Below are 13,705 nucleotides of genomic sequence, written 5' to 3' on the forward strand. Positions count from 1 at the left end.
CTGGGACATGAGCTGTGTTATCCAAATAGTGGCACTGCAAGAAGACGAGCTATGACTCAGGGAACAACTTGAGACCCAGGAGACAGCAGTGGAACAGAGTGTCAAGAGGGTCAAGTTTTCAGCAAAGGGAATTGGGGCAGAGCTAGGAAATGTAGTGTCAGCATGCAAACAGCACTTCTTGGACCATGTTAATAGGGAGGAGGGGAACTTCATTCTAAGCCATAACACACAGAGGTTGAATAAGATAAGTACTTTCTCTGTTGTCCATACTAGTCTAGGAAAAGGCAGGAATATCCTACAAAAACATAATAATTGGCCCTAAATTTAGGGAATTTGGAAGCTCAGAATCAGGAGCAAAACTGAGACCTGATTGATGACATGCACACAAATCTGTTTTAAAAGCACATTTTCTCCTTTATAAATCCATTTGACTGCCCAAGTCAGGTCATAACTGCCTCCATTTTAACAAATTACAGCTCTGTTCTTCAGATTGGTCACATAGACTCTAAATCTCTGTGCGGAACTGAAGCTCGGTTCCAGACATTTCCTTCTTGTAAATGACATCAAATTTCTCATTTTGGGCCACTGTGAAGTAATTCTTCCAGTCACCTGCTTTCCCTAAAAATAAATAAGAAAACATATTAAGGAATAATTATTTCCATTATGAAGGAAATCTAATGAATACCAAAAGAAAAGGTTCAAAGAGTTAAAGACTTTCCTTGTATTTGAATACTTTAAAATGCCATTTCTCCTTTACTGGTCATTTGTGCCATCTAGAAAGGTCGTTTAGAGCTAAATAGAACCTGACTTTTTTTTTTTTTTGAAATATAGTTGACATACAATATTAAATTTGTTTCCATTGTACAGCACAGTGGTTCAACACTTATATCCATTAAGAAATGATCACCATGATAAGTGGAGTTGTCATCTGTTATTACAATATTATTGCTATATTCCTTATGTTGTGCTCTGTATCCTCGTGACTTATCTATTTTATAACTAGAAGTTTGTTCCTCTTAATTTCCTTCACTTATTTCACCTATTCCTCCACCCCCCTCCCCTCTGGCAATCATCAGTTTGTTCTTTGTATTTATGAGTCTGTTTCTGTTTTGTTTTGTTTTGTTTATTTATTTTTTAGATTCCACATATAAGTGAAATTGTATGATATTTGTCTTTCTCTGTCTGACTTGTTTCACTTAGCATAAAAACCTCTCAGTCCATCCATGTTGTTGCAAGAGGCAAGATTTTGTTTTATTATTATTATTTTTTTATGGCAAGTAGTATACACTTGTATGTATATACCACATCTTTTTTACCCATTCATCTATTGATGGTCACTTGGGTTGCTTCCATATTTTGCCTATTGTAAATAATGCTGCAGCGAACATAGGGGTGCATATATCTTTTTGAATTAGTGTTTTCATTTTGTTACGATTGCTGGATTATACAGTAGTTCTACTTTTAATTTTTTGAGGAACTTCCATATTGTTTTCCACAGTGGCTGCACCAACCCAACTTACATCCCACCAACAGTGCACAAGTGTTTCCTTTTCTCCACACCATCGCCAACACTTGTAATTTCTTGTCTTTTTGATACTAGCCATTCTGATAGCTGTGAAGTTGTATCTCATTATGGTTTTGACTGACTTTTAAGGATACATTCTGAGAAGGGTTAGTTTTCCTGTCTAAATTTATAGAACATACAATAGTTTCCTGAAAGAGATTCTTTTAGTGTTTCTGTTTGTCATGGGTCATAGGGTTACTACTGAACACTCAATCAATGGTCAGGGAAGATTTTATTTCATGAATTAGTTTGGGAAACTGCACAAATAACTGGTCATCAACACAACCAATCCATGAACTAAAAAGTTGATAAGTATCATTTCCTATGAATTTATTAATGAAGATAGTATGATACTTGAAGGATACCATTTTCCCTGAGTTCACTAGACTTATACTGTATTTGCATTTTAGATGAGAAGAATAGCATTTAAAGTCAAATGTAGAACATTCTTGAACCATCTGTACAAAAGCAAAACTTTTGGGAACAAATTTGAATTTAATTTCTTATACTTGGATGCTGATAAATATTTATCTGAAAAATAAATTCTTAATATACTGTAAATGTGCTTGGAGATAAACATTTGCTTTGTTATTTTATGAAATATTAAACATGTCCTATTGAATTGCAAGCCACATTAATCCATGATGCCTTGATGAAGATTTCAAATCCTTTTAATGAAAAACATCCCCATAAACAATGTAGTTTCCCTGGTTATTATACTTTGCTGTGTGTTTACCAAAAGGTAAGAGCTCTTTGTAATGTGATAGTAGTGTATATTTGGAATAGTTCATCTGTAAAGATATCATTAAAAACAAAAAGCACAAATTAAACAATAAAAAGTCATATATAAAGTATTCTAATGATTTTCTATTTTGAGTATTAATCATATAATATACACAAACACACTTGCTTCACAAGAGTAAGGGAAGTATAAAAATTTTTTTGACAAAGTAAATGCTGACCAAAGCCCAGATTTTTCTGTTTTGTTGCAATCTGGGACATAAGTATAAACACTGGACATTATCTGTCCTCTTCCTACTTTTACTACTTTTACATTGTGTGATTAAATTATGACATTGATTTAGATTACATAGACTGGGGGCCCGGGAAAAGATGGTGGAGGAGTAGGGCACCCTATTCCAACCAGTCCCCAGAATTGAGCTGGATATCTACCAGACCACTCTGAACACCCACGAAATCAGCCTGAGATGTAAGAAGATAGATCTGGATCTCTACAAACAGAATATTGCCGGTAGTTGGTTTTGAGGTACAAAGCTGGGAGCTGTGATTCCGTGGGCAGATTTTGGAGGATAAATGGCAGGGGGAGGGAACCTGGCTGTGGGGATTCTACACCGCAGGTGAGCGATAGCCTCCCGAGCTGGGGACTGGGCAGAGTCGCAGACCAGTAGCAGCGGGGAAAGAACTTTAGGGTAGCACCCTGGACTGAAAGCTGGAGTGGGCCCCTGTGTGCAAACCGGGGGTGGCTGGTGGTTCTAGAAGCACAAAGGGCAGAGACGTACCCCGACCTGGAGGTGAGGACTGGGAGTGCTGCAGAGGGGTGCACAACCCAGGACACTGCAGTTTATAGCAGCACAGACAGAAATGGAGATGGTGTAGCCTGGAGAGCTCACTGAAGAATAGACTGCGATCTCTCTGCTCTGAGGCAGAGGGTTGGAAACGGTCTTTTCTGCTCTGACTCGCAGAAGAGATGCAGAAAGCCACCAGGGAAAGCTGCCAGAGAACAAAAGCCCCAAAAACTGATTCCCGCTGAGCCCATCCCCCACCACAGGGGGCAGAGCAACTCTGCTCAAACAGGGTTGCCTGAGTAACAGTGCAGCAGGCCCCTTCCCAGAAGACAGGCTGGGAAAACAAGAGGCTGGCAACCCTAAGGTCCCTAGAAAACAGGTGCATCTTGCTTGGGTTCTAGTCAATAATTTGGACTCTATACATTCCCTCAACCACCCCTTAACAGAATGACTAGGAGGAGGAACCCCCAAAATAGGAAAGACTCAGAGACTATGACTTATGCCACAGATTTACAAATGGATTCAGATATAACCAAGATGTCAGAGATGGAATTCAGGCTAGCAATTGTGAAGACAATGGCTAGAATGGAGAAATCAATTATGGCAACATAGAGTCTCTAAGGGCAGAAATGAAAGCTGAATTGGCAGAACTTAAAAATGATATCCATGAGATCCAATCTAATCTAGATAATCTAACAGCTAGGGTAAGCAAGGCAGAAGAACGAATTAATGACCCTAAAGACCAATTAATAGATTAAAAGGGAAAAGAGGAGGCAAGGGAAAAACAACTCAGAATCCATGAAAATAGAATCAGAAAAATAAGTGACACCATGAGGCGTTCCAATGTCAGAATTATTGGAATCCCTGAGGGGGTAGAGAGAGAGAGAGGATTAGAAGATATATTTGAGAAAATCATAGCTGAGAACTTCCCTAAACTGGGGAATGAAACAAATATTCGTGTCCTTGAGGCAGAGAGGACCCCTCCCAAGATCAAGGAAAACAGGTCAACACCCCGGCATGCAATAGTAAACTAGCAAATCTTAGAACCAAGGATACCATCTTAAGGGCAGTTAGGAGGAAGATATTCCTTATGTACAGAGGGAGGAACATCAGAATAATGTCAGACCTATCCACAGAGACCTGGCAAGCCAGAAAGGCCTGGCAAGACATATCCAGGGTACTAAATGAGAAGAAGATGCAGCCAAGAATACTTCATCCAGCAAGGCTTTCATTTAGAATGGATGGAGAGATGCAGAGCTTCCAAGACCAGCAGAAACTGAAAGAATATGTGACCACTAAGCCAGCCCTGCAAGAAATATTAAGGGGGGGTTCTATAAAAGGAGAAAGACCCCAAGAGTGATATACAACAGAAATTTACAGGGACAAACTATAAAAACAAGGTCTTCACAGGCAAAATGATGACAATAAGTTCATATCTTTCAATAATCACTCTCAAGGTGAACGGCCTAAATGCTCCCATAAAATGGCACAGGGTTGCAGATTAGATAAAAAGACATGACCCATCCACATGCTCTCTACAAGGGACTCATTTTGAACCTAAAGATACATTCAGACTGAAAGTGAAGGGATGGAGATCCATCTTCCATGCCAGCGGACCTCAAAAGAAAACTGGGTAGTAATTCTTATATCAGACAAATTAGATTTTAAACTAAAGACTGTAGTTGGAGACACAGAAGGACACTATATCATTCTTAAAGGGTCTATCCAACAAGAAGATCTAACAATTGTAAATATCTAAGCCCCCAACATGGGAGCAGCCATTTACATAAGCCAACTGTTAACCAAAATAAAGAGTCAGATTGATAAAAATACTTTAATTGTAGGAGACCTCAATACTCCACTCTCAGCAATAGAGAGATCACCTAAGCCCAAAATCAACAAATAAACAAGAGCTTTTAATGACACCCTGGACCAGATGGACCTCATAGATATATACAGACATTCCACCCTAAAACAACACAATACTCATTCTTCTCGAGTGCACATGGAACTTTCTCCAGAATAGACCACATACTGGGCCACAAATCAGGTCTCAACCAATACCAAAAGATTGAGATTATTCCCTGCATATTCTCAGACCATAATGCTTTAAAACTGGAGCCCAATCACAAGAAAAAATTTGGAAGAAATTCAAACACTTGGAAGCTAAAGACCACTCTGCTCAAGAATGTTTGAGTCGACCAGGAAATCAAAGAAGAACTTAAACAATTCATGGAAACCAGTGAGAATGAAAACACATTGCTCCAAAACCTATGGGATACAGCAATGGCGGGGAAATACATAGCCATCCAAGCCTCACTCAAAAAAATAGAAAAATCCCAAATTCACCATCTAACTCTACACCTTAAAGAACTAGAGAAAAATCAACAAACGATGCCTAAGCCACACATTAGAAGAGAAATAATTAAGATTAGAGCGGAGATCAATGAATTAGAAACCAGAAACGCAGTAGATCAGATCAACGAAACTAGAAGTTGGTTCTTTGAAAGAATTAATAAGATCAATAAACCACTGGCCAGACTTATCCAAAAGAAAAGAGAAAGGACCCAAATTAATAAAATTATGAATGAAAAGGGAGAGATCATGACTAACACCAAGGAAATAGAAACAATTATTAGAAATTATTATCAACAAATATATGCCAAGAAGCTGAGCAACCTGGATGAAATGGATGCCCTCCTGGAAACCTATAAACTGCCAAGACTGAAACAGGAAGAAATTGACAACCTGAATAGGCCAATAACCAGTAAAGAGATTGAAATAGTGATCAAAAACCTCCCAAAAAACAAGAGTCCCAGGCCTGATGGATTCCCTTGGGAATTCTACCAAACATTCAAAGAAGAAATAATACCTATTCTCCTGAAGCTGTTTCAAAAAATAGAAACAGAAGGAAAGCTTCCAGACTCATTCTATGAGGCCAGCATTATCTTAATCCCCAAACCAGGCAAAGACCCCATCAAAAAGGAGAATTTCAGACTGATATCCCTGATGAATATGGAGTCCAAAATTCTCAACAAAATCCTGGCTAATAGGACTGAACAATACATTAAAAGGATCATCCACCACAACCAAGTGGGATTTAGCCTGAGATGCAAGGGTGGTTCGATATTTGCAAATCAATCAATGTGATAGAACACATTAGTAAGAGGAGAGAGAAGAACCATATGGTCCTCTCAATTGAGGCAGAAAAACCCTTTGACAAAAAACAGCATCCTTTCCTGATTAAAACTCTTCAGAACATAGGGATAGAGGGAGCATTCCTCAAGTTCATAAAATCCATCTATGAAAAACCCACAGCGAATACCGTCCTCAATGGGGAAAAGCTGAGAGCCTTTCTCTTAAGATCAGGAACACGTCAAGGATGCCCACTCTCGCCACTATTGTTCAACATAGTACTAGAAGTCCTAGCAACAGCAATCAGACAACAAAAAGAAATGAAAGGTATTCAAATTGGCAAAGAAGAAGTCAGACTCTCTCTTTTCACAGGTGACATGATACTTTATGTGGAAAACTCAAAAGACTCCACCCCCAAATTCCTAGAACTCATATAGCAATTCAGTAATGTGGCAGGATACAAAATCAATGCACAGAGATCAGTTGCTTTCTTATACACTAACAATGCAACTGTAGAAAGAGAAATTAGAGAAATTATTCCATTTACAATAGCATCAAAAACCATAAGATACCTCAGAATAAACCTAACCAAAGAGGTAAAGGATCTATACTCTAGGAACTACAAAACACTCATGAAAGAAATTGAAGAAGACACAGAAAGATAGAAAAACATTCCATGCTCATGGATCGGAAGAATAAACATTGTTAAAATATCTATGCTACCCAGAGCAATCTATACCTTCAATGCCATCCCGATCAAAATTCCAATGACATTTTTCAAAGTGCTGGAACAAACAATCTTAAAATTTGTATGGAATCAGAAAAGACCCCAAATCACCAAGGAAATGTTGAAAAAGAAAAACAAAGCTGGGGGCATCACATTGCCTGACTTTGAGCTATATTACAAAGCTGTGATCACCAAGACAGCATGATACTGGCACAGAAACAGACAAAAAACCAATGGAACAGAATAGAGAGCCCAGATATAGACCCTCAACTCTATGGTCAAATAATCTTTGACAAAGCAGGAAAAATTATGCAATGGAAAAAGTCTTTTCAATAAATGGTGCTGGGAAAATTGGACAGCCACATGCAAAAGAATGAAACTTGACCATTCTCTAACACCATTCACAAAGATAAACTCAAAGTGGATGAAAGACCTCAATGTGAGACAGGAATCCATCAAAATCCTAGAGGAGAACATATGCAGTCACCTCTTTCATATTGGCCACAGCAACATCTTTCAAGATACATCTCCACAGGCTAGTGAAACAAAAGCAAAAATGAACTTTGGGGACTTCATCAAGATAAAAAGCTTCTGCACAACAAAGGAAACAGTCAACAAAACGAGGAGGCAACCCACAGAATGGGAGAAGATATTTGCAAATGACACTACAGATAAAGGGCTGGTATCCAATATCTATAAAGAACTTCTCAAACTCAAGACCCAAAAAACAAATAATCAAGTCAAAAAATGGACAGAAGACATGAACAAACACTTCTCCAAAGAAGACATACAAATGGCTAACAGACACATGAAAAAATGTTCATCATCATTAGCCATCAGGGAAATTCAAATCAAAACCCCACTGAGATACCACCTTACACAAATTAGTGGCAAAAATTGACAAGGCAAGAAACAACAAATGTTGGAGAGGTTGAGAAAGGGGAACCCTCTTACACTGTTGGTGGGAACGCAAGTTGGTACAGCCACTTTGGAAAACAATGTGGATGTGCCTCAGAAAATTAAAAATAGAGCTACCCTATGACCCAGCAATTGCATTACTTGGTATTTACCCCAAAGACACAGATATAGTGAAAAGAAGGGCCATATGTACCCCAATGTTCATAGCAGCAATGTCCACAATAGCCAAACTGTGGAAAGAGCCGAGATGCCCTTCAACAGATGAACGGATAAAGAATGTGGTCCATATATACAATGGAATATTACTCAGCTATCAGAAAGGATGAATACCCAACTTTTACATCAACATGGATGGGACTGGAGGAGATTATGCTAAGTGAAATAAGTCAAGCAGAGAAAGTCAATTACCATATGGTTTGACTTATTTGTGGAACATTAAGGAATAGCATGGAGGATATTAGGAAAAGGAAGGGAGAAATGAAGGGGGAAAATCGAAGGGAAAGATGAACCATAAGAGACTATGGACTCTGAGAAACAAACTGAGGGTTTTAGAGGGGAGGGGGTAGGATGGATTGGTTAGCCCGGTGATGGGTATTAAGGAGGGCATGTACTGTGTGGAGCACTGGGTGTTATACAAAAACAATGAATCGTGGATCACTACATCAAAAACTAATGATGTATTGTATGGTGACTAACATAACATAATAAAATTAAATTTAAAAAAAATTATGACATTGATTTAGCCAACATGGCATCCCTCAAGACTGAGTGTACTCAACCTATTGTTCATACATCACTTTGAACCCTGTTTAGCATCCATTTACATGCATGCCTCTTGGATTACATTATGAGGTTCTTAAAGGAAATGCATGTGTCATTCAAACTGGCATGTTCTAGAGAATATGTGCTGCATACGGGTGTTCATGAAGAGTGTTTCCTAAATGTACAATGAACAAATAAATGGGTATTATTTACATGTTTATTGACTACATGAATGAATAAATGAGTAAACAAATCTTGAATTATTTAGACTAAGAAGATGGGCTACTTTTTAATGTATTATTTACAGTCAGAAAAAACATTTCAAATGCTTACATGTCATTTACCGTAATCCTCCCCCCAAACTTATGCCACAGATCTTGTTACTTTCTCCATATTTTCAGCATTGTAACCAGACCTTTGGCAGATTGATTAAATGTATTCAAAGTCATAGATTCAGGGAGTGGCAAAGCCTGGATAAACCCTACATCAATCTGACCACAAAGGGTATGTCTGTTTATCGCTTCCAGAGGGAATGTAAAGCCCGTCTCTATTATGAGACTAGCATGCAGTCTTTTCTGCTTGAAGTTAGAGAAACCATAGAACCCAGATACTGAACTTATGTTATCTACCTCTATACCCTAATGAGGTATCATGGGGTGGTACCAATTTTCATATGACTAGGAATAAAACCTTCCTGGAAGTTACATTCAGATAATCTGACAAAATGAGAATTTGCCTTGTTTAGTAAAGGAGGATTTTTTTTTCCTGATTTTTTCCATCAGCAAAATGTGTGTATGTGAGCATCAGTCTTTGTTTAGACACCATTTACAATGAAAAATTTACTTTGCCTCCTTATACCAGAGGTTAGTTTTGAAAAGTTAAATGTAATGTTTTTGAAAATAAAAACAATTTGAAAACACCAGGACTATTTGCTATTATGATAAGTAATCTAGAAAAATGTTTTAGAAAAAATTTAACCATATAATTCTTTGAAAATCAAGGGTTTTCAGTCATATGTTCATATGTACAGTACATTTTAAGGGTTATGTTTACTTCCTAGCACACCGATTGAAATTCTACCCCTTCATCTCTACTTCAATAAAGAATATTGAAAACAGAGGGTGACATTATTAGGTGGAGAGCTTCTCAAATTTAAGTTAGCACTTTGTTAAGTGTATTATTTTTATCATTAACAATTTACATTTTTGACACAAATCATAACAATAAGCTATACTATGCAGGATTTGCTTCAGTGGAATCGATAACAAATGCCATATTCCTCTATTGTTATCTTTTTACATTAAATTTAGATTCCACGTTTCCTATAATTCAGACAGTATTTTTAGGGAGCAAAATCTTCCCATAGGGTAAAGGAAAGCCCTTTCTCTTTGTGAATCCTTAACAAAGTGACTACTGTTTTCTAAGTGATATGGGGTCTTTAAAGCAGATGGTCTTGTATTGAATGACATTAATTTATCACTGAGGAAAAGAGGGAGGCCTATGCTTATTTAGGCAAAGATTTAAGAATTAGGAATAACAATTTTAGAATGACTCACATCAGAATTGACAAAACTACTCCCATTTAGTAGCACAGTAAATAGAAGAAGAAATATGCATCAAATACCCAAGGTATTCTGGTAATGGGTTTATAATGCATTATTTCCTCACTAATTTCTAATCTGGTTCAACAACTTTTGTAGTAGGTATTTTTAGTGTCCTTATATCACAGATGAAGAAATTGGTGCCAAAACTGGCTAAGTAACTTGTTAGAGATCATTACTCCTCACTTCAGAGTAATTCATAAGAAAGTGAAAAGGGAAATTAAACTCAGCAAAATATTTACCTTTACGCATAAAAGAGGATTTGCTATGATCCATCACTGTACTTGGTAGATGTGTATAATTCACCAGAGGGTTATCCTTCATTATTTCAAATGAGGTGTGATGGACGATCTTATCCAAGACCTCATCATTCAAATTCTTTTCTAGAAATCTAACAATCTTCTTGACTTCCTGCTTTGGATTCTATCAGTGGTTAAAGAGACATACCCAAGAAAATGGTAAACAAAATATCATTAACATAATGTGAAAACTATAATATCTATAATCTGTTTTTTTTTTTAAATTTTATTTATTTATTTGAGAGAGAGAGAATGAGAGAGAGCAAGCACATGAGAGGGGGGAGGGCCAGAGGGAGAAGCAGACTCCCTGCCGAGCAGGGAGCCCGATGCGGGACTCCAGGATCATGACCTGAGCCGAAGGCAGTCGCTTAACCAACTGAGCCACCCAGGCGCCCTATAATCTGTTTTCTTAAATGTTGGTTCTGAATATTCAATCCATATTTTGTTGGGTCATCAATGTTTTTTTTTAAATTAATCATATGAATCATGAAAAAAATCAATAATTTATGTTTGGCAAAAATAGATGAAATATTTTGTTTATTCTAAATTTTGTATTTTTAGTTTATATCAAAAGTACAATAAGAACAAAGCTTGGGCTAAATATTAGCAATATTTGGAGAAAAAATAACAGCTATTTTAAGCTCAAGTTGTAATCAGATTTGAACAGTGAATATTCAGGGACCAAGTATGTTTTTATTCTTCCTGCCTTTATTTATTTGTTCTCAATCAAAATTCTTTTCTTGTTTTTAATTACAATATTTAAAAACAAAAATAATAAATTCGTGAAGAACTTCAAGTATGTTTGCCTTAGAGTACTTATTCCTTAGACCTTGCTTGGACATAAATTATTAAAAATAAACTGCAGAGGCACCTGGGTGGTGCAGTCAGTTGAGCATCCAACTCTTGGTTTCAACTCAGGTCATGACCTCAGGGTCATGAGATTGAGCTCCAGGTCAAGCTCCACACTCAGTGCGGAGTCTGCTTGAGACTCTCTCTCCCTTTCCCTTTGCCTATCCTTCTGCTCACACTCTTTCTTTCTCTCTCTCTCAAGTAAGTAAATAAATACATAAACACATAAATAAATAAATACATAAATAAAATCTTAAAAAAAACTCCAATGAAGGTGCATTAAGTTACTCATTAACTATTGGGGATACAAAGAGCAAAATCCAAGAAATGAATCATTTTCCAGATTCTAATGACATAAATTTAATATTTATAACTTTTAGGAAGCTAAACTAAACTCTATATGGATACGTCTAGAAATATTTTGAGAAGGTGATATCCAAGCTGAGTTGAAAAAGATGAGTCAGAATTTACCATGATGTGTGGTCTGCTGAGGTGCTGGAGAGCGAATTTCTAGTAGAGAAAATAGTCAAAATTCTTGGCGGTATAGGGTCTCATAACGTTTTGAAGGGAGGAAAAAAAAGCAAAGTGGTTGAAGTTAGGTTTGAGTTGTTCATAGGAATAAGAGAGGCTATAAAATTGGAAAGATAAATTGGGGTAGAAATGAGAAAATCCTCGGATGTCCCACTGAAGGATTTGGACTTTATCTCTTATGTAGGGAAGCCACAGCATTTAATAATATGTCATTGACTGTGTGTGTGTGTGTGTTCATTGTATACACATGTGTATGTTTTGGCAGGGAGTTCCCTACAAGGGAAGTTCTGGCAATATATTATGTCTCAGACCTTGATGAGAGCAGAATGAGATGACCAATTAAGGGGTGTGAGTGCTTGGAATAAGTAAAGGGTCAGAAATGATGATAGTGGGAAAAAGGCCAAAAGAGAAGTTAATAATGGTAGTAGGAAAACCACAGATGGACAGGCAAATAGACAGCAATTTCTATTAGGGATTCAAAGTGTTTGGAGAATAATCTGGCCGCCTCCAAATTATCAATGAGTGTTAGTTTATGTTGCAGTAGAAGTGAAAGCAGAGTGCTGGTACCTATCAAATCTCCTTCTGTTGTATTTCTCTTTCACCTCATTGATTGAGAATTTATGCAGAAGCTCATAAACCAATGTCAATTATTAGACTTTTATTTGAATTTTATTATTGATATGTAACTATAATTTTGTTCTATTGTTGTTAAACTTCTTTATATAACATTGTCTAAAAATGACTGTGTGACGGGAGAAAAAGACCATCTATTAAGTATGATGAATATACAGGTTTGAGTGGGATTCAAAAGATCTAGATATGCTTATAAAGCTGATTGGGCCAGACTGTAAATCAGTATGAATGAGTGTATTTGAATAACGCATTTTAGCTGAATAAGGAGAGAAATGGTCGACACAAGAGTGTCCTGTGGGGGGCAGCATGATGTTGGACTCAGAATGTGGACACCAGCCTGGCCCAGAAAGTGTATTTCCCCATCCTATGGAGAAAAGAGACTATATTTAGAAGCTAAAATTGCTCTTTTCATAAAGTTATTAAGTGCTTCTCTGGTGTCCAGAAAGTAAGGAAAGAGTACAGAAGGACAATTTTCTCCTTATAAAGAATTCATGACTTTGGCTAATCAAATACTCAAGGGATATCACCACTTTTTAAAAGTGTTTTCATAAAACCACTTCAGTTTCACAGCTGCATATTGCCAGCAAATTGGAAATTAATTGCCTCAAGCCCTGTATAAATGCGCAATAGTTAAGTTTTAACGATAGATTCTCTAAGAGTTGCAAACAAGTGTGATGGAAGGTGACAGCCAAGGCACACCAGAAAAATTCAGAGGACTCTTTTTGTTAAAAGTGTGAGATGTGAGAATACCCTGGGGGTTTTTCAGAAATACTTGGATCAAGAGAAATTTTACATGGAACATGATTTTTGCTATGCAAAGGAAGATTGATGTCTCTAAGATGTTTGTTATTATTGCTCATTCATTTATTTATTCATTCAAGCAATCAATTATTCATACAAGTGATTCGATGAGCCCCTATGTGTGTAAGGTGCTATATTCTGTACTGTGAATGTAGTTTCAAGAATGGTAGATATTGTACCTTACATCATGAATCTGAAAGTCTAAAATGTACCCTCATTTGTAAGTCCAATCTTCTTCAAATAGAGGAACTTGGTTTCCACATATTTCTCAGGGTGTGTGTGTGTGTGTGTGTTTGCCTAATTTGAGTAAAATGGCCTCAGACTAGGCCTGGAACTTTGCAGTTATTCAAATATTGCTA

The 13,705-nt window shown here is 37.0% G+C and overlaps 1 protein-coding gene across 2 annotated transcripts in view; it reads right to left on the bottom strand.

The window, feature by feature from the left end:
* Positions 1-393: 393 nt before the first annotated feature.
* The window catches only part of LOC123848527 (sulfotransferase 1B1), a 34,560-nt gene continuing 21,248 nt past the window's right edge, over positions 394-13,705 (bottom strand). For both annotated transcript variants that reach the window (XM_045881062.3, XM_054508903.2), the window contains 2 exons: positions 10,476-10,656; positions 394-618 (listed from right to left, as the gene is read on the bottom strand). In XM_045881062.3, coding sequence (XP_045737018.1) covers positions 506-618; positions 10,476-10,656 — 294 coding nt within the window. In that variant the 3' untranslated portion in view covers positions 394-505. The remainder of the gene's footprint in view (positions 619-10,475; positions 10,657-13,705) is intronic.

This window comes from Mirounga angustirostris, unplaced genomic scaffold, assembly GCF_029215605.1.
Source record: "Mirounga angustirostris isolate CCGP_5_RB_7025 unplaced genomic scaffold, mMirAng1.0.hap1 SCAF_2, whole genome shotgun sequence".
Classification (NCBI taxonomy): domain Eukaryota; kingdom Metazoa; phylum Chordata; class Mammalia; order Carnivora; family Phocidae; genus Mirounga; species Mirounga angustirostris.